The sequence below is a fragment of the Coffea arabica genome, chromosome 10c (assembly GCF_036785885.1).
Source record: "Coffea arabica cultivar ET-39 chromosome 10c, Coffea Arabica ET-39 HiFi, whole genome shotgun sequence".
Classification (NCBI taxonomy): domain Eukaryota; kingdom Viridiplantae; phylum Streptophyta; class Magnoliopsida; order Gentianales; family Rubiaceae; genus Coffea; species Coffea arabica.
Genome location: NC_092329.1, coordinates 50,802,398 through 50,824,432, shown reverse-complemented (window position 1 = coordinate 50,824,432; position 22,035 = coordinate 50,802,398). Strand labels below are relative to the sequence as shown.

At 35.1% G+C, this 22,035-nt stretch overlaps 2 protein-coding genes across 5 annotated transcripts; one reads left to right on the top strand and one right to left on the bottom strand.

Moving 5' to 3' along the window:
• The first annotated feature begins 4,810 nt into the window (after positions 1-4,810).
• Positions 4,811-8,325, top strand: LOC113713407 (lysine-specific histone demethylase 1 homolog 2). Its single transcript, XM_027237130.2, has 3 exons — positions 4,811-4,950; positions 5,168-7,005; positions 7,121-8,325. The coding sequence occupies exons 2-3, from the start codon at positions 5,472-5,474 to the stop codon at positions 7,855-7,857; spliced, it is 2,271 nt and encodes a 756-aa protein (XP_027092931.1). The 5' UTR covers positions 4,811-4,950; positions 5,168-5,471; the 3' UTR covers positions 7,858-8,325.
• A 1,310-nt stretch (positions 8,326-9,635) lies between these two features.
• On the bottom strand, positions 9,636-17,097 carry LOC113714744 (ACT domain-containing protein ACR3-like). Of its 4 annotated transcripts, none has more exons than XM_072069311.1 (9): positions 16,828-17,097; positions 15,853-15,985; positions 15,361-15,479; positions 15,198-15,243; positions 13,802-13,916; positions 13,028-13,095; positions 11,802-12,419; positions 11,072-11,176; positions 9,636-10,206 (listed from the first exon to the last, which is right to left on the bottom strand). In XM_072069311.1, exons 3-9 carry the CDS (start codon positions 15,429-15,431, stop codon positions 9,886-9,888), a joined length of 1,344 nt encoding a protein of 447 aa, XP_071925412.1. In that variant the 5' UTR covers positions 15,432-15,479; positions 15,853-15,985; positions 16,828-17,097; the 3' UTR covers positions 9,636-9,885. The 4 variants fall into 4 exon arrangements, with proteins under 4 accessions (XP_071925412.1, XP_027094588.2, XP_027094589.2 ...); XM_027238787.2 differs by having other exon boundaries at positions 16,833-17,097; XM_027238788.2 differs by lacking the exon at positions 16,828-17,097 and adding an exon at positions 16,279-16,474.
• Between the last annotated feature and the right edge of the window lie 4,938 nt (positions 17,098-22,035).

Below are 22,035 nucleotides of genomic sequence, written 5' to 3'. Positions count from 1 at the left end.
AATTGTACTAACAAATTTCAGTTTAAATATGAAATTTCTACTCGACACTTTTAAGACCAACAGTTGAATTGCTTGCCTTGTGATTGTGTTAAAATTTGAAAGTGCCAATCACTTTTTTCTTTTTGTCATACTTTTCTTTTGTTTACTTTTTCTATCCAAATTTAATTTGATATAAATACTTGATAATATTTAGGATTGAATGTCTTCTTTATTTTCAAATTTCGAGTAAAAGAAAATGAATATAAGTGAAAAACTAACAATTTTTTTAAACCCATGTATATATCTATTTGATTTCACTTGAGCAATACGAATAGTGTGTAATATATCTCTATTTGATTTCACATGCTATTCGTACTGTTCAGGTGAAATCAAATAAATATATACATGGATTTAAAAAAAAATTATTCACACACATGATCAATAAAAGGTGAAAAAATTCATTTTGAAAAATGTGAAGGATGAAAAAATTCATTTTATGAAATGTAAGGGATTAAAAAATTTATTTTATGAAATGTGAGAGATTATGAATCGAATTAGATAAAATTTGATTTGACAAATTTGCCCTTAAACTATGATCACGTGCAAGGCACGTGGTGAATTCCGACAAAAAACTAGTCGGAAACCTAAATAGGGACCAAATTTGACCAATGTGAATTTGTAAGGGACGTAAAATTACATTTTTAAAAGCGAGGGACGAAAAAAGTTATTTTGCAAAATGTGAGGGACGTTTTGAACGATTTTCTCTTAAAAAATATGCACTTGCCAAACTAATTGTTTTGTATAACGTTTACGGAATCAAAATTTGTGTCACATTTATATGATTTCATAATTGCCTTTCTTTTAATTACACTTTACCCCCTTGTGATTTAGTGTTTTTGTACCTAACTCCCATATAGTTTCAAAAGCTATGCATAACTTCTCATGGTTTGAATTAAAATATCAAAATAAATGTCAAAAATACCGTTATGTAAAGTTGCAAATTATTCATTAACTACATGGGGGTTATGCGTATATTTTGAAAATCATAAGGGGGTTATATGGTAAAGTATTATATAATAAGGAGGTTATATGATAAAACATAAAATCATACAAGATTAGTGCGTTATATATATTATATTTATATATTTTGGTCATTTCAACCATTTTAATTTTTAAATAAGGGTAATTTCAATATTTTTAAAAATTCAGTTACAAATGATCATTTCCGTAATTTTGACACTTTAATCCAAACCATGAGGAGGTTATGTATAGCTTTTGAAACTATAGAGGGGTCATGTACAAAATACAAAATCATAGGGGAGTAAAATGTAATTTACCCATTAAATTTGTAACTGCTCACTTTCTATTTTACTTCTCCCGACACTCAACACAAAAACTTCATGAAATCAACCATCCACCAAGTAAATATACATGATGGCTTTTCATTAAACAAAGAACAGTAGTGTAAATAATGCTTCATGATTGGATAACGATTGTAATATTAGGTCAAAAATAAAGCTATAGAGTATAGATAAAGAGCCATAAGATGACTAGCTAGAGAACTTCTGTCCATTGCGTATACAGCCAAATGCAGGGACGCCTCTATAGTCTGGTATACAGCCAAATGGAGCTTGGAAACCCTATCAACTGTAGTGTCGTCAATACACATGTTCTAGTCTTGTACAGAAACCATTTATCGTAGCCCAGAGATCAGTCCAATCTCAAAATATTATTCCTGACTAAGAAAACTTTACCTGACATAAGTGAAAATGATGTCTAGAAATTCTCGAGCTGTCGTCAATCAAAGATCCAGTAGCACCCCATGTCCGACAATAGCTGAAACAGCAGATTTGTGTACGGCAAAAGAGTTCAATTATGAAATAATTTTCCCTGCAAACTGCCAAAGGATCAGCATGTCTTAGGCCATCCACTTGATTGAGGTCTTTTAACACATCTTCGGTCTTTCTTCACATTAAGCATCATGGTTTGTCCGGTTTCTTTTCCTAGTCCTTCAACGGATAGGATGAATCCGGTTATTAAGCCTAACACGCGGTATATTAGAACAAAAACTCCGCTAAAATAAAAAGTTAAAGAATAAATAACGCGTTAATGACTGCATTGGCTAAAAAAAAAAGAACTGTGAATGATGTTTTTTGTGCACCAGATGAGCAAGGTGTTAAGCGATTGCAGCCACCTTCAACCATACACGAACTTGTAGTTGATGAGCAACGTGGTGGCGGTGATCAATGATGCGCCCCCATTGTTATCTTGCTTTTAGGTTTATTTCTATTGTAAGAAGTTTAAAAAAAATTTTGGATTATATTTTTGGAGGATTTTTATTTAAAAAAAAATGCATCAGAGATGTTTGACTATGATTCAATAGATTCTTCAGGTTTCTTTTAAATAGAACTTTGAAACCAACAATCTCTTGAGTTGTTAGTATCACCAAGACATTTAAGTTTTGGTCGGAGTAAGAGATCAACTCTTATCTTCCACCTGATCATTTAATTGTGGCTTCCTCTGACATCCTCTTAGAGTAGGTTATACAAATGCTATCATTATAACCAAAAAAAAAAAAGTTTAAACAATTGTTTGAAACATTCTATAGCTAATGTGGTAATTGGTAAAATGACTATGAAAAACATATCTTTTATTAAACCGGAACGGGAAAAGGCTCTCTTGCTTTGCTTGTCTTCTATTTCGTTATAGCCCTGTGGTAACCTTTCCTCTGATTGGGGGAAATTATCCAAGAAAAGCAACGGAGTCAACTTCTTTCTTCGAGTCAAATGCCATTCCTCTTTTACTAAACTGCCAAAACTACAGATAATGAATAATGGGTTAGCTTATATTTGGTTATCTATTAATCTTTTTCTCTCAGTTAATTATTCTTTGTAGTATTGCATTTGTGTACTTAATTTGATTCATTCACAAAGATATACAAATTACTCATCTTTGATTCAAGGAATCCATAATGCACCGAACAGGTACCTTTCTCCTGCGCGATGCGCTGTCCTTAAGCCCTAGTTTTATACTAAAATTTGCAGTTAACCAAAATAAACAAATACTAATGATGTACATTTCTTTTACAATGCATCGCATTTTGGCTAAAAAATCTGTATGTGTGAAAATCGTATTGTCTCATATGCAATCCAAAGGTTATTAATCAACATATCTAAGAAAATTGACAGCAACATAAATTGGAAGGCTGCATGACATTTGGTTATGCACTTTGATTGTTGATTCTGTAATTTGATTTTTTTTTCTAAATTAAGCAACAAAAAAAAAAGAAAAAAAAAACTGAATAGATGGCAAAGTGGTTTTTTCCCTTCATTTTTCATTCTTTTAGGGTACATTATTTATAACCCCTTGTGATTTCACTTAATGATAGATGACCCTCCTAAAGTTTCAAAATAGCCACATAACTTCCCCATGATTTTGTATAACGTGCAAAATGGCCGGAATGCATAATCAGTTACGATGTTTTTACCAAACACGCTCTAAAAGCACATTTGGTAAAATCTTAATTTCCGTGTAAATCCCTTATGGTTTGTATAAATATTAACTTTATCCCCTTGTGATTTTTGTATTTATCCACGTAATCCCTCTTGTTTTATATAAGGTAGTTAAGTCATCGATTGATCTAGCATTTAAGTAAGAGCATTATTGATATTTAAATTAACGACGTTACATAGGTTTTTTTTTTTTTTTTGTCAAGGTTCCAATTTACATAAAACTATAAGAGGGTAAAGTGAACATTTTGAAGCATCAAGGGAGTCACGTGATAATAGACGGAACTACAGGAGAGTTATATGTATTTTACCCTTTTTTTTTGATGCTGAAACTCCATTTTTTGGCCAAAAAAATTGACTGCCTATCACAACAATATCAATCTTGTATGCGAAAAGATGCAGACCGCATCCATGTCTAGATTGAAAATTAAAACAATTCGAAAATGTCACATTTCGTGAGGATATAAATATGCCGATGAAAACTAAAACAATTGGAGAATGCAATCCTCAAGAAATTCGACCCCTTCGTGGTAGGCATTGCATTTGGGTGGAAGATTATTTGAAAAAAAATTACAAGAATAATTATTTAACAAATTATGTGATGTGGTTTCAACTTATTAGAACCGTCATAAATAGAGTTGCAAATGAATTAAACCGCTCGTAAGTCGATTGAGTCAATATCGAGCTCATACCGAGATTGAACCGGCCAAGTCAAGGGTGAGCATAGAGAAACTCAATTCGTTAACTTGCAAGCCAACTTGATTATATATATATATATATATATATATATATATATATATATATATATATATATATATATATATATATATATATATATATATATATATATATATATATATATATAAAATTACATATACACACACACACATTATCTTTATTTTAATAGTAAAAATACATATATTCCTAATATTTTGTTAACGAAAAATTAGTATTTTATTTTTTTAAAATGAAATAATTATTTTTTATGTTTTAAGTTTGAGTAGATTCGAATTCAAACTTGACTAGATTCGAATTTAAAGTCGAGTTCGAGAACGAACTTTACATTGAGATTTCGTCGAATTTTAGTTCAATTAGACTAAAATTCGATTTGATTTAACTCCACTTGTTTGCAGCATTTAATTTCTCAGAAAACAATCACAAAGCCCAGCCTCAAAACCGTTTTGGACCTCTTACCTCAATTTTGTCAGCCCGTTTGGTGTGAGAATTCCACCAGTAAGAAAAAAATGGGCCTGGCCTCTACTTCAGGTGTAAACCCGTTAAAGCCCATAATACTTGTAATTCCCTCCACATGAAACACTTTACAAAGCCCCCGAGTTAACTCACCAACACTTATCCAATTTCCGGTTTCCGCCTTGGCGCTCACCTGAAAAAACCCTAATTCCCATGAAAACCCTTTCAAGAAATTAAGTTCCTAATTCAACGGCCAAATTTAGTCCAACGGGTAAGTTTTTCACCTATTCTTATCCTTCAAGAACCTGACAGTCCATTTAAATTTTGTCTCCTGGATGCTTTTGGGTCGAAATGTTGTAAAAATTTTTGAAATTTAGTACCAAAATTCAACTAATTTTTTAATTTGGATTTGTTGACTAAATTGATGTAAGTGATAACTTTGGTGGTAAAAAACATAGTTTTCTTGATTCTACGTTGTGATTTTTCAGGCATTGATACGGAGGTCTTTAGTTAAAACTTGAAATTCCAGTGCTGGTTTTCTACCGGATTTTGGTTTCGTGGTGATTGTAGCTGAAGTGTTGTAATTGGGCATAACCAAGAAGTGGAAAGAGTTGGCGAAAACACTAATGGCTTTGGGCGTAAAGTTGTTAAAGGAAATTCCCTTCTGATTAAAGTTAGTTTAGTTTCGTAGCTCAGTATCTCCCGAGGAAAATTGAGCTAGGATTAATAAGGGGTTTATAGGCTTGGCACCTTTGCATTTGGGTGTTAAGTTGTGTTAAAGTAGTGAAAACAATGATGACAACCCCAGTTTCCGATGGTTCAGTTTCGAAGAGGCCGAAGAGGACTAGAACAGCGGTAAAAAATTATGACGAAAGTTTGATGGATGATTTAATTGAGAAACATATAGGTGGTGAATCAAAGAAAAGGAAGAGAACCAAGGAGGAATTGGAGAAAGAAACTGAAACAGAGGCCATGATTGCTTTATCTCTGGGATTTCCAATTGATGATTTGCTTCCTCAGGAGATCCAAGCAGGGGTTGTAAGTGAGTTGGGTGGCAAAGAGCAAAATGACTACATTGTTGTGAGGAACCATATACTCTCGAGATGGAGGGCTAATGTTCGGACATGGCTGTCAAAAGCACAAATAAGGGAGACCGTTAGTAGCGAGTATGAGCATTTGATGAGTTCTGCTTATGACTTCCTTTTGTATAATGGATATATAAATTTTGGGGTTTCAGAGTCCTTTTCTCCAGTTTCAGAGGATGCAACTGAGGGGTCTGTAATAATTGTTGGTGCTGGACTTGCAGGGTTATCTGCGGCTAGGCAGCTCATGTCATTTGGATTTAAGGTGATTGTCCTTGAAGGTAGGAGCCGGCCTGGGGGAAGAGTATATACTCAAAAAATGGGTAACAAGAGCGCATATGCTGCTGTAGACCTTGGTGGAAGTGTGATAACTGGTATCCATGCCAATCCATTAGGAGTTTTGGCTAGGCAGCTGTCAATCCCTCTTCACAAGGTTAGAGATAACTGCCCCTTGTACAAGCCTGATGGGGCACCTGTTGACAAGGAAGCTGATTCTAGTGTTGAACTAATCTTCAATAAGTTACTTGACAAAGTAACCCAATTAAGAAAGATAATGGGTGGATTTGCTAACCAAATTTCCTTAGGTTCAGTCTTGGAGAAACTCAGACAATTGTATGCTGTTGCTAGAAGCACGGAGGAAAGACAACTCCTTGATTGGCATTTTGCAAATTTAGAGTATGCAAACGCTGGATGCCTTTCAAAACTTTCTGCTGCTTACTGGGATCAGGATGATCCTTATGAAATGGGTGGTGATCATTGCTTTCTTGCAGGTGGAAATTGGAGACTGATAAGAGCTCTGTGTAAAGGGGTTCCAATCTTTTATGGAAAGACCGTTCAGACCATTAGGTACAGACATGATGGTGTTGAAGTTGTTGCCGGAGACCAAGTGTTTCAAGCAGATATGGTCCTATGTACTGTTCCGCTGGGAGTCCTGAAGAAGAGAACAATAACATTTGAACCAGATTTGCCTCAAAGGAAACTTGCTGCAATAGAAAGACTAGGCTTTGGATTGCTAAATAAGGTTGCCATTTTATTTCCTCATGTCTTTTGGGGGGAGGATGTGGATACGTTTGGCTGTCTGAATGAGTCCAGCCAAAGACGAGGAGAATTTTTCTTATTTTACAGTTACCATACTGTTTCTGGTGGTCCAGTACTTGTTGCACTGGTGGCTGGGGAAGCTGCACATTCATTTGAATATGCTGATCCATCAACTATGCTTCATCATGTTTTAAACATTCTTAGAGGTAATAATATGTCTGATATACTTTTTTTCCCTCTCACTATTCTGTAGTTTCTTTTCTATCTTCACTGTGCTTCTGTTGAGTGTCCTTTTCATTTGATTGCATGCCTATTTTACAGGTATATATGGCCCAAAGGGCATTGATGTGCCTAATCCCATACAATCCATATGTACAAGATGGGGCAGTGATCCCCTTTCTTATGGTTCATATTCTCATGTCCGAGTAGAGTCATCTGGCAGTGATTATGATATACTTGCAGAAAGTGTGGGTGGTCGGCTATATTTTGCTGGTGAAGCTACAATTCGGCAACATCCAGCCACCATGCATGGTGCCTATCTTAGTGGCTTAAGAGAAGCTTCAAGTATATTAATAGCCACAAAGGGTCGGCAAAGTAATCCCGGGAGGATTCACAGCAGTTTTGGTCCCAACAATGAAACTTTGTCAGATCTATTCAAGAAGCCCGATCTAGTATCTGGGGAGTTCTTATTTGTATTTGATCCATTTCATGAAGACCCAAAATCACTTGGACTACTGAGAGTTAGCTTTGGAAAGCCCAGTGACAACTGCAACACAGAAGTATCCAATGAGAACGAAGCAGATAACCAGTATCAAGATTTACTAAACCACCAAGTGCAGCTATATACAGTGTTGTCTCGGGAACAGGCACAAAAACTGCTGCAGGTGACTGGAGGAACACGGAGTAAATTATTGTACTTGTTTAAAAGTCTACAGCTGAAGCTAATGGGAGCTAGCAGTTTAGGGGTTTTAGGCAACTCTGTGGCTGCTAACCTTTCATCTTCACGAAGAAGTAAAGGCCGAAACCGTGTGTCTGGAGGGCCACAAAATGCTAGATGATGCTTTAGTATACTTGGGGTGGTAGGAATCAGTTAGTAGCTCAAGTTTAGCAAGTGAATATGCAGTTTTGAGGAAGGGATGGTAAAAGGAATGCATGCGTTTGCTTCCTGGATTGACCCCTTTGTAGATTGTAGCGGATGGGGTTGTTACTGACTTGCCCAGATTGGTGGTCTTTTAAAATTTTGACCTGTCCAGCCTTTTTCATAGCAAAATGACTATCAGCTGACACAGATCGTTTTAAACTGGTGATGGAGCATTGCAGCAGCAATTGAGCAATCTGTATCAGCTCATGCTACTGTCTATCTTCTTGTATAAAGGATAATGTATTATTAGGTGCTTTTCAAGCTTCATGAAAAGTTTCATGTGCTTTTCATCATTGAATGTATGTTGTAAAAATAATTCATTGGTACAAGTAAGTAGGCTTCACCTCTTATTGATGCAGAGGTGACATTGGAAGTTCCTTCCCAAGTTTCTCAAGTGTTTAGCGAATCCATGCTAATAGTGAAGGTACGTGGTAGGCATTTTTAGATTTTTTATTTTAAAAGTGAAATTAGGGTCGTCATATGTTTATTGTGTTTTCCCTGTTATTCTTTGTTCTTCATTTTTCACAGAATGTTTATTACAATGCCCTTGCAAATGGATTAATATAGATACATGTACTTGCATAGTTGAGATATAGGCGTGGATAGGTTGTGCTATCATGTAGGATTGATCTAAATACAGTTAAATCTAGATTTTAAAATTGCATAAGCAAATCACTTCAGATAAAACAAGAGGCTAGAAGTTTTTCTGCTTAGTGTTCTCTGTCAGAAAATCTAGCTCAGTCATCTTTGCAAAATACAAATGCTGATAAAAGGTCATTTCCTGCAAAAATATGGGTTCTTTTTAACTTGTCCTTGAAATCATCTAAGTGACGAACCAAGAAAATCAGTGTGTATGGTAAATTCTAATATATGATACGGGAGTTTGTACCATTTTCATGGTAAAGGTGAATAGAACCAACACATATCTGCCATTTTTGTTTTGTTGAATTTTCTACATATCTATTGTTACATAAGATATAAAATTAGTTCTCCTAAAAGTGATTTCATCAAATATACTTTGAAAATTCTAGAAAATTTTTTTCTCTTTGTTAGTTGCACACGCATTAAGTGTGTCTTGAACACTAGCTTCATTTATATGATTGATCTCTAGCATGGAACTGGCAAATTATCTTTCAGTTCTGCCTGAATTTGCTTTCTAAATTCTTGTTCAATGCTGCACTATAAAACTGTAATTAGAATGACCACAACTATAAGCAATCATCCATGCCTGACAAGTTAGCCAATGATGCAATCAGTCATTAGACTTTCTCATTTCCACATGATTTTCTGTACAATGTGGATCACTGTGGTTTGCAGAAGAGCAACAGAAGCAGACCAAATGGCTAATGATGCAAGTAGCAATTTAGGAGTACACATTTTTAGATCACACAAATATTATCTTTTGGAATGGAATCTATGGTCATTGATACATTTTACTTAATAGTAATGAGCTTTTGGAAATACCTTAGTACTTGAGCTTAAAATTTGTACAAGTGAATCGTAGTATTGTGAAATATGCAAGTTGGAAACTATATTGTTTTGACAAAATATCACTGGAAAATGTAAATTATGCTATCATCTTTGCATAACAGTTTTAATATTAGACCAAAAGATCCTGCTATGCACAAGAAGCCAAAAGATCATTGATGAACATCCATCCAGCAAACAATCAGCTAATGTATGTAAAGAGTCGAATGAGCTGGAAATCTTATCAACAATCGTTGAAAGACATATTTCTTTTCCTTTAAAAACAGTTTTACTTGGCTTAAAGATCAGTTCAACATCAAATGTGCACCCAAGAAAGAAAAATTTACTTCACATAAGTGAAAAAGATGCATTGGTTTTAAAGATCTTCGCAAACTGATCTTACTTGAACACCAATAGCCATACAAAAAACAACCCTGTGACAAACCTGATGCTGCAGGTTTATGTACATGGAAAGAGTTCAGTTGCGGAATTTTCCCAGCAAACTGCCAAAGGAAAAGCTTGTCTTAGACCAGCTGCTTGATTCAGGTGCTTTGACACATGTTTGGACTTTCTTCACATTAAGCATCATGGTCTGTCCAATTTCTTTCCGTAGGCCTTCTATTGTCTTCATGTCTACAGGATCACCTGAAGCATCTCTAACGTAGAATACATGCATTGCTTGCTCGCCGACCGTCGTGACTCCTGCTCTTGTAACAGACAGTCCATTTTCTCGAAGAACTCTTGTTACCTCAGAAAGCAGGCCAACTCGGTCCTTCGCACATAGCTCCAGGATTAGGTCCTGCATGTAGGCCAAAAATACAAGCTGGTCTCCTTGTTGTAGTCTACTAAAATAGGTGTGAATCCATGCCAAGCTGGCCACCACCCCAAGGTGGCTTTGTCCAAGAAAAGAAGAAGTTTCAGGAAACTTAATGCTACATTTGAATTCACCGGTTGCTTGAAAACAAGTAATTTTCCTAATGTGGATCTTTTTTGTGAGCTAATGTTTCTTTGGGCACAGCTTATACACAATGACAAATGGGCTTCAAAATTGGATAGACTTCCATGTCATATTTGTATACAACACCATACGTCATATCATGAAATATGCGCAATCCTATTTTTGCTGGCAGAAAAGATGTTTCGATGATTGCAATTGAATGCAGACATCTGTGCAGCCCAAATACACATGGATAGTAGGTCAACAGGAGGAAAAAAAAAGGCTAAGTTTGTCTGCTAAACTTCTTTCTCCCTAATATGTCTTCTCCTTTTAAGAAAATAACATCTCTAGTTACAATCAACAACATGTTTGATCATGTAAGCTTTAAATTTGTCTCCAGAAATGGTTATGAAAATTGGGCAAGGGCAACCTCTACATTCTAGATGGAATCAAGAGTTGACCTCAAAGATTCACCATCAAACCAAGCCATAAGAGGACCAGTTTCTCAGAAGCAATGGACTAACACCCAGAGCATGTTTTGTTTCCTGAGGCATCCATCAATTGGAGCCTCATTTGAACTCTCAGAGAGAGAGAGAGAGAGAATTCAATAGAGATTATTGCCTACTCAATGAAATTAACCGTGAATCATGAGGACAGACCACAACAGATTGCACTGATTCTCATCTGTCTTTTATGTAAAAACAGAACTAAAGTAAATATCACTCACCTCACTTACTCTCCGTCTGATTGCAGCTTCAAGACATTTGATAACCCTTTGCTTTTCTCCTTCAGTGTCAAGAGTACAGCCATCCATGTGGCGAATATAATATTCCTGCAGGTCCAAAATAGTCAGAATATTCTTTTTCAGTAAAGCCCAGAGGAATTACTCAGACATGCTCCAGAGATTAAATGAGTAGAGATGTTCAACACGAAAGTAAAAGCAACATGTAGTGTCAAGAAATGAACTGTAATTTGGAGCCGTCACAATAGTTAATAACTGAAATACCACTAAGAATGCAAATGAACCTGAGTGACATTACCTGGAAAAAAAGGGAAGAAAAAAATTGAAGTCAAATCACAGGCAATGGACAAAAGAAAAAAAGCTACTCAAGTAGACACATGTAAACAATCTCAACTGAACAAATTCAATGCGTAAATCATGTCATGCATGAAGTTGGAAAGCTCAATCAAGATATAAGTGAACATTTTTAAATTGACTAATTATATTCTTACTGGATTTATTAAATCCAACATCCCTTTTTCTCCAGAATTTCACTTCCATTTATGCCAATGCACTCAAAATCAACTTATAGACAATCCCTGTGCAAAATAATTTGTCAGAAACCATGCTTATCATGATGGTAAACTGTTCCTAAAGAAAATCTTCTTTCTTAAACCTTATTATATTAAGACAATTAACTGTAGGATATCCTTCAAAGTAAAAACTGTGCTTTTACCTGTGATGCATAGGGGCCATCAGATGTAATAGTGGCATGGAAAACCACATACTGCATATCTGTAAGTGTGCACACAATGTCAAACATTAGCTTTGACCTGTCTTTGCAATTTACAGTGACCACTGAGTATCCCTTCTCCACACACCGATCTATTGTTATTTTTGGTGTGAATGAAGGGGGATACCCAGCCTCAGTTGACAAGCAACCACCTTCATAGTCCCTATCAGCAAATAACATCTGGTGGAGTCGTCGATCAACATGGGTGACACTTGCAGAGAAATTAGTACGAGCTACATTTCTATCATCTTCACACCCGCGGAGAATGTTATTGAGCTGAACTCCCATGGTAGATAACCGAGAGGGATCATCCACAGCACGGCATGTTGAATCATCATTGACATAAAGAAGACACGCTATTCTCCTGTTATGTGTCCAAACTTCAGCAGCAATGACATTGAAGTGAAGATTAGCAAGGACAGCAAAAATCTCAGATAAGAGACCCGGTCGGTCCCTCCCAGTGAGCTCAATAGCTGTGTGATCACCACTGGAGTGCACCCCCACCTGCTTCCCTTGCCAAGTCTTCAATACATCTGCTGTGTGGCCTTTAGGTCCTAGAGCCTATGATCACATATTTAATGACATATCAACAACATAAAGAAAAAGTTTTTGTTTCCAAATTCTGAATTATTGTCCAAGTCTTCGCGTTTCTAACACAAATGCCTTTCACTCATGTTTTTCCTCAGTTTATCTCTGCTGCAGAAGGTCATGTCTGGGATTTTCTATAATAAAGAAGTGAATGCACTCAAATCTCCAACAGGTGAGACAATTTGATGAGCTATGACACTTTATATGGTCCAATGTGCATAAAGAAAATGAAGTCCAGCCTTCAGTAGGAATCTTTACCGTGCATTAACTCTAAACTGCAGTTCATTCAGTGCAGTAAGTACTTAAATTTTTCTTCTTTCCTTTTGCTTTATTTTCTAAACGTAGTCTACCATATCCAATAATAGTTTAGTACTACTCAGTTCCTTTCTGTTTTCCAAGTGAGGAGATGAGGCAGCCCTGAATAACCTGGCTCTGCTTCATTGCATGTCAAATGATATAGCAATAGCTGTTCAACTGTTGAGGTTAAACAAGTTTCGCTAGGCTCCCTGGTCAACCAAGCTAGTTAATTATCCCTTTAGTTCAAAATCCAAAGCACGAGAGAATGAAATAAAAGACCATACCTTCTCAATATGTTCAATGGTATTGCTCTCTGTAATCTTATTTCCATGTTGGTCAGTAACATGGAACACTGTCAAGAATGATCTCATATCAGCATCCATTGGTTCACAAACAACACACAGAGGAGAGGTCTAGTTCGTGTTGAAACTATTTATTGAACTTGCGTGATGGGCCCAAGCATTCTTTATTGTGTAAGACCATGAACAGAAGCAAATGTCAAGGAGAAACAAAGCTAGAAGGCAACAGCTGACAATTTTTCCCCCCTAAAGTGCATTAATTCTTTATGTTTCCAGGTGACTAAGAGTTAGTGATGAAACTTGAAAAGCACTGAGCTCTGGTTTTAGGTTCATTTAGTTATACATAAAAAGAACAGTAGAAGGAATAAAAAAATTCACATAAAAGTTATCATATTCAAGTTCTGGGGTTTTAGAAAACCAAAAAACTTGACATAGCAACAATCTAGAGAAAAAGCAGTTTGAGTAGGAAATTGGACAGACATCAATAGGAAGACTCACATCAAAACCAACACATGTTTTGTTTTCGGTGAAAACTAATGTTTTTGGACCAATATGTTGGCATTTCATCATTTGGAGCTATATGTAAACCACTCTGCACAATTTGAGAGCTTACTGATAGTAATGAACCACAGACAAGGGAAGACAAAAATGAAAGAGACCAGACATATTATGTCGACATAGAAGCTGACAGAAAGCAGGGGGTAATTTCTGTGCAACCCATAGAAGTGAAGGAAATATCAAAATAGATGATTGACATACCATCCATGAACCACCCACCATCAGATAATATGTATGCTTTAGTGATAATCAGATCTAGGTCAGACAGGATTTGCACCACTTCCAACAGTATTCCTGGTTTGTTTAGACTGTCAACCTATCCATTAATTAAGACAATTTTGAATTGGATTATGGAAGATGGAGAAGCACCTGCAATTCTACCAATATTACACCAGAGATACTGTTGTTCAATGAAATCCTATATAAAAGCATTTGAAACAGGGTTGTATGCAGGTAATTGTTTAAGGCTTCTTTTCAGGATAGTTTATACTTTTACTCATCTAAAAGGGTGCGTTATATGAGAACTATAACCAGGCTGTAAAAGCAATTGAGGAGGGCCAGGAGCCAATAAATGTAAAGAACTGCCATTCATGAGCAATGGTCCAGGAGACTTTAGTCCCAACCCTATTTTCATATACTGTTTCACTGAAAAATATTGGCAACAATTTTAATTTTCATACTTTGATGAACTCTTTCCCCACCTTTTTGGGTTACATTTCAATAAACTGAGTGTGTGACTACAATCATCTTAAGATTCTTTTTTCTTCTATAGTCCATTTCTATTTTGCAAGTAAGCAAAAAGGAGAAGTCTTCATTTTGTTCTAGCCTTTGACAAAACCTCAAGAGTAAGAATAGTGTCTGCTAATTTTTCTTGTTTGCACAGAAGCATTTTATTACAGCACTACATTTGAATCAACTACCAACCCAAGTAATAGACAGGGAGCTCCAGTTACCTATTGCATCACATCAGCACAATTACTGGATTAACATCTGTTATAATCACATAGATAAAATACTAATAAATGTTTCATGGGTTAGTTCCAAAAGCTAGACTGCGCACAGTAAAGCATGAAGCATTTGTACAGTTAATGTTTATCTTATATATGTGACAGCATTCTTTCAAAGGGTACTTGGAATTCATGAAATTATCCAATCTTCATTCTCATTAAGTTCGAAGAGCGGGTGTATCTTGCTTTTGGAGCACATCCAAGAGCGTAACACACTACTCATCATTAATAGGGTCTCTTACCTCCCTAGTTTTTTCTGCAGAAAGGCCAAACCTATGGGACTTCGAAGTCTGGAATATCATTGGTCTTTTGCATGAATTTTACAGATTACATACATCTACATACACTTAAACACAAAGGTACAAGTAAGAAATGTAGACATACTCAAAACAAATGAACCAGTACTTTGATTGGTCTAGTAGTAAAAGTATGGTTAAAATCAACTGCAAGCCAATACTGCTGACAAGAATTGTTAGCCATGAAATTTGGAGAAGATAGCATACAGTCGAAGGAAGTAATCTGAAAATAATTTCGGCATTTGGACAACAGAGTACCACAGAAGAAAGGTGTTAAGAGAGAGAAAAAACTACCTTGACTAGAGTGCAGTCCTTGCAACTAGTGTTATCAACAGCCACACTGAAATCAGGATTGTAGATAAGTCAGGAAAATAATACAAGTATCAGCAAAAGTAGAGCAGAGGAAGTGAACTACCAAAAGGAATGATCATATGTGAATATAAACTGCCAGACACACCTTGGGGGGTTTATTCTTATGCTTAAAGTTTCATATTCAGGATCAAAATAAGGCCATCCATCCCTAGCCATAAAAAATATTCAGCTTTGTAATCAATACAGATGCTTCTCTTGCTTTATCTGCATTATGACCAGAATAAATGTTATGACATATTAGGAACCCAATCATTTGCTACTGGAATCAGAGGCTCACCCTCTAGCCCAGTTGAAATTTAACATGATTTGTACATTCATGCAAGGAATTCAAGCAGAAAGTGCAATCAAGATGAAAAAGCTTTCCTATTAGACATTGTCAGCAAATGTTTCGGAATTATATCTCCTATTAATGAAAGAGAGCAAGAAAAGGCAAGCACCAGTGCAACCAAGAAAATCACCATGCAAAAGCTGAAGAAAGGAAAGGAATCAAAATTCAGGATGCTTGCATCTGACAGTTAAGCCTTTTCTCTCGCTTGCTAGTGCAAAAACTGCATCTTAATTCAGGGATAAGGTTTACCTTTTTTATGAACTTGAGAGACTCAGACGGAACTTCATATCATCAACTAGCATCAACATCTAATCTTTAAAGCTCCCCTGAAGAGGAGTTGCGCAAACTTTCATTTCTCTCAAGAGGGCCTGCTAAGTGCTAACTGAAAACCACAACCACATTAGACTGTCTTGAATTTTAGCAATTGCCTACCAACACTAAAGGGCTTGCAAGCATATTAAGGTTTTAAGACGAAACTGTCATGCCTCGCACTAGGGAAAGATTAATTCTTTTTGACAATTGAGTTGGGAAGAATAACTGATGCTATAGTGAACAATGAAAGAAAAAAAAAATAAGGAATTCTCTTAAATTGCAACAAGATATTGAAGGATTTAGTGCATGGGGTCGTCAAAAATTATGCAAGGATGTGGCTTGAATTTGAAGCTGTATTTCCACCTTAAAATCAAGTACTTTTGCAAAACATCAAAGCTCAGAAAACAATAAGACCAAGCATCAGCTTCATCAGCTTCGCATCACAGAACTTTGACTACTCATTGGGGCAGCAATATCTGGTTAGTAGAAGTTCCAGAAAAAGCCAATCACATTATCAGCTCCAGAGTATATTGATGTAGCTCCCCACCCCCCTCTCCCAACAAACAAAACAAAAAAGTAGGAAAAAAAAGCAGAAACCTCTTCCAAAATCCTGTTACTCCATTAATCAGTACTAACAGTAAGGCCATTACACTTGCTGTTCTTTTGCAACCAAAAATAGCAAGTTCAAAATGAAAATAAAGTAACTTTGACACAGAAACCAATGCATGCACAAGGAAAGCCTCTGAGAACAAAAATTTAACAGTTCTGAACTACAGCTGAATATATCTAAAGGAAAGCAAACCACACATAATTTTACCATTTGCTCTATCAATAGAAAGAATAGAACAAAATACAGGGTAGTCTTTGAGTGTGTGTGTGTGTGGGAGTTTGTGTTGCAGTTTATACAGTTACCTGACCTTCTTTCTGGTAGAGAAGTCGGAGCCAAAATGCATTGCAGCCTCTACAGAATTATACTTCTATATAATAAGATAGCCTGACTTCTAAGGTAGGAAGAGCACTGAAGCTGGTCCCTCTCAATCTCTATAGAATTCTTAGATTCTTGAGAGATAGAGTAGTAGTGGTGGCGTGGTTGGGTTTGAAGCACTGAGAATGGTGAAGATTCATCATCATTAGTCATTAGTTTAAAAAAAGAGGGAATTTGGTTCTTGATCAGGACATTTTACTTACAATAATATCTTTCTTTTATCTTCCAACTCCACCTTCTCTTGGATTGGTTGACTTTATTTATCCTAACTGGTATTTCAATTTTGGGATAATTTCAAAAGTCTCAGCTAAGGTTTCTGAAGGTTTAGAAAATATCACACACCTCCCTTAATTAAGTCTGATTATTTTTTTTTAATAACACGTCAGACCAAGTCAGAGACTAAAAATCTAATTTCATGAGAAAAAGATAATTTAATCCTATAAAGGCCCTTTTGAATTTTGACTTCTAAAATCATTTTATTAACAATCATTCATTTTTCATGCTCAAGTATACGAAAAATAGCCAAAAAATAAAAAAATAAAAAGAAATGAAAGTGAATAGTATATAAATTGTGTATACAATTAAAAGTTTGGCTCAAAGATAGTATTCACTAAAATTATATATATATATATATATATATATATATATATATATATATATATATACTTTCAAACTTCTCTGTAAATGAACAGATATTTTTACCACTATATATATGGATAGCATGTTTTTTATGTTGTCTGTCACTATATACGGCTTGCATCCTCTTTGTTTCCCATTGTGGACCAAAAGCTAAGAGGAGCAAGAGAGTAATTAACCACCAATTGAAGTGGGAACTCAATTACATCATTAACAAAATGCAATATTTCAGAATTGTAGTTGAAACTTTAAAGGAATCTTCAGATCTTTCTATTCTGTCTAATTCAATTAGTTCTTCTCTTTTCCGTCAGCCGTTAAGGTTTTCATTTGTCCCTTTCTTTAAGATCCATAATCATTTCACGGGCATAACCTCTGGCAGCCACTGAAGTTGTTGCTTTCTTAAGCTTGTATCAGTTAGATCTCCAGGTATTTTTCATACCATGATGTATCCCTCCAATTCCAATGATTGAACTTTGCAGCTAGAAAAACTTTGAAGCTAGAAAAAAAAAAAAATGAAAATCCCCTGTAGCTCTTGAACTCAATAGGGGAACATTAAAGAAGATTGAACAAATAAATTGGTGACATTTATGATTCCTTGGTCATTGGAATTTCAAATGATTATTGCAGGATCTGCTATCTAATCATAAGACACATCATGTGGTGCAACCCTTGCAGCAAACAAGGATGATAAGAAACATCTGTCTGGATAAAGTGGTTTTTGGATCTTTGTATAAAATTTTATTGCAATTTATTGTAGAATTTGTAAAAAAAAATTTTGTGGAGAAATTGAATTTTTTATTTTTATTTTTATTTTTTTCCCTCTTCTTCCTCCTCCCTATCACTGTCGTTGCTCCAACTGCCACCGCCTGTGCCACCCCTTCTGCCTCCCATTTTTTATGTCTTCTTTCTCTGCCTCTCTTTCTTCCTTTCTTTTTCCCTTTCTCCTCCTCTCCTGTCCTCTCGCTCTCATCCCCTTCTCCACGTTTCTTGTACCGGTCTCTCTCTTTTTCCTCTCATTCCTTCACCTTCTCCTCACTACATCCCCTATGACTCTTGCCTCCCTCTCCTGCCAAATCTGGAATAAATTTGTCACGATTTGTGGGAAGGAGAAGTGGAAGGAGAGATGGGGGAAGGAGAAAGAGAAGGGGAAGGGAGGGAAGGAAGTAGAGATGGGCGGCAGAAGAAGGAGGAAGAAGAAGGGAAGAGAAGCAGAAAGAGGGAGGAGGAGAGGAAGCGAGAGAAAGAGCAAAAAAAAAAAAAAGCGAGGGGGAAGGCAATGTTAGCGCTAGCAATGGAAATGTCGGCAATGATGGGTTCAGATGGTAGAGGAGGAAGAAGAATAAGAAAGAAAAAACTTTAGGCGTGTTTTTAAATATTCTGGGGTGTATATTTTAAAAATTTTAGGATGTTTTTGAAGAATTGTTATAGACAAATTTGTAAAAAAAAAAAAAAAAAAAAAAAAACTAATCTATCAAATACAGATCCAAAAATTTGACTACCAAACAGACCCTATCTTGGTAGATTGTAATTTCAAATCCTCAGCCAAATCCCCAAGAATATTTGTATCAATTGTAATGCTATTAAAAATCAAATCTAAGAGAAATTCCATGATCTTTTACATGGAACCATTTCATCAATTTATATAAAATAACTGGACGATATATATTTAATGACGATAGTTATCCATAACTTAAGTAATAGAATATCTTACAATATAAGATTCTAAAACATTTATTTCTCCATCAAACATTGAATTATAATTTGAGATAAAATACCCAAAAGAGAAATGCAACATCTTCCCATATCTTAATTGAAAGTCAAGGGGATTTCAACTTTTCTAAGGAGTTGATTCCAAACCCTTTTGTTTTTGTGCATCTTTCAAATCCATTCTAACCGCACCTTGAAGGGACACATTATTCCAAATCAAATAGCCAACTTGGTTTCAAATCTTTCTTTAAATCATTCATTCCCAACCAGCATATTCTTTTTATTGGGGATTAAAACAAATTGCATTTTTCAGTAGTTTAAGAATTGAAAGCATGCGTGAACCAGAATTATCCGTAACTCTAAAATGAGTTATAAGACTAACATTCATCTTAATTCCACTCATAATCCAAATCCCTAAACTTAAAGTATTGTAGGATTGTGCCTTAATAAAAAATTTTAAAAATAAAAAAATAAAACTACAGTAAGACCATAGATTAAAAATAAAAGGAGGAGGGGGGGGGGAACTATGATAGGATTTGTTGAAGGATTAATGTTGTTTATATTGACAGTATACATCTTCACATTTTAATGCATATTACTTAATCCAAATTTGATTCTAATATCAACTTTTGTATATATATGACATGTATAAAAAATGACAGTGTATACTGTATATTCTGAAACTCTTGGTTGAAATGTAAGATAATTAAAGAATATTTCTTAAAGCTACATATGCAAAACAGTGGAAATGTAAGATGCTGCTTTCAACGTGAGTCAATCACAAAGATTGCTAAGTTTCATCGTTCTTTTGCAGCAAGAAAAGTTTGCTTGCATGATATGCACTATTAATGCCTTGCACGAAGAGAACTAAAGAGGATAATAATGGATATGCCATATTATATTTAAAAGTTGAAGCACTCAAAACTGGTCCAACTTCCACCATACATGCACCCAAACCCTAAGAAAACAAATCGAATGTTCCAATTTCTAGGTTTCAATTGTTATAGCAAGCCTAATTAAGAATATAAACAACAATTAAAACTCTGAATGAGGAAAATACGAATAAAAGTATCTAAAGCTAAAGGATGGGTAGTGCATTACTTTTCTGAAATTTCTTGTCAAGAATTAGTTCAAACATGTTCAATAATTCTTTTCTTGTTATACATAATAGTGATTAAGGCACACTCAGATGTGTGTATAACTAATTAGAATAAAAATATTTGTAATATTAATTCTCTTATAAAAGTGAAGTATTAGAGGGGAAACAAGTGCATGGGCTTAACTTGGGTGATGTTAATAAAGAAAAATTGAAGAAATGTGTGTCGAATATAGTGGATAAACAAGGAGAAATTGAACGTAAAAATATGGGAAGATCCAAAGTTATAGTAAAATTGTTGTTTTATAATTTTGTTAGAGAATAAATCCATTTTATCCTTTATAATAAAGGCAAAAAAATAAAAATAAAAAGAAGAAGAAAGAACTAACAATGCAACACCGTAAAGGGCATCAAACTTTTATATATGGCACATATATGCTTCCTAAAAAATGTTATATACTACAGTCTTATGTATCTAGTAACTTTTTCTTTTTTCTTTTTTTTTTGAAAAACACAATTCATGAAGCCTAATTAGTTCTTGATATCTATGGTCACTTTTTATGTTAATGGAGAGCATCTGAGACAGAAATGGTGAGTGGAAGATGACTACGACCGCATGTAAATTCTAATAGACTCCATGGGTCCCTTGAAAATGTCAACAAAATAATGAACGGTAGAGTATAGAGATCCACCGAACCAAGCATGATACAGAATCTAAGCACTTTCTACTCTGCAATTCTTCGTGATGCTGCAACTCCCAAATGTAACCAAATGCCATGCGTGTTGGATAGTTGTTGTGTATGGATCATTTCTTTTGAAAAAATAAAATAAAATCTGTCGTTGTTGACGTGAAATTTGTGTGGCAGATAATTTATAAGTTTCTCCATAAGAGAACTATATATAATTTCGAAAGCTGGCTTTAGCTCTTAATGGTGATTAAAGTCAAAATCAAGGAAGGAAATGTATAATTAATGTAATAGAAAAAAGTATGTTTAACATAAGCATCTTTTGGTTGTAAATTTACTATGATTATATTTGATGAAAAAAAAAAAAAGGTTCCAAAACTGACTGTAATTTCTACTTCAGTGAATATGTTAGAAAGATGGCGCAATGGAAACTTCTTCTTTATTTTTCTTCTGCAGAAAATTTCTTCATTCTCCAATATTGTTCTTTAGAAGTGGCAGTGCTTACGCAATTGATGATAAGGGTACTTAAAAAGCCAAAAAGATACTGATCCATTGCTCCCTCCGGAGGGAAATGAAAGAAAACGTAACAGCAAAACGTTTGGTGAAGAACTTGAGGTAAAGGACTGATTAGCGTCCTAGTGGGGACTATGGAGATGGCATAAGATACCATTTCTGTTGGTCCAAACTAACACTAAAAGTTTTGAGTTGATGGCACTTTATTTTCCTAGCTAGTGTTCATGGGGCATCAACCAGCCTTAAAAATGGCTAAATGAGTTGAAAAGTTTTATAGTATTTCACTAAAAAGTCATCACTTAATGATCAACATGTAATTTTATGTATTAACTTTTAAATAATGTTAGTTTAGGATGTTCAATGTTATACTTTGAAAAGCAACTATATATAGTGTGTTTTTTGGAGACTATATATTGAACCCAAAAACACGTTTAAACATATTCAATACCAAGAGTTTCATATTAAAATTGCAAACATCTGCACATTAAAAAAAGAAA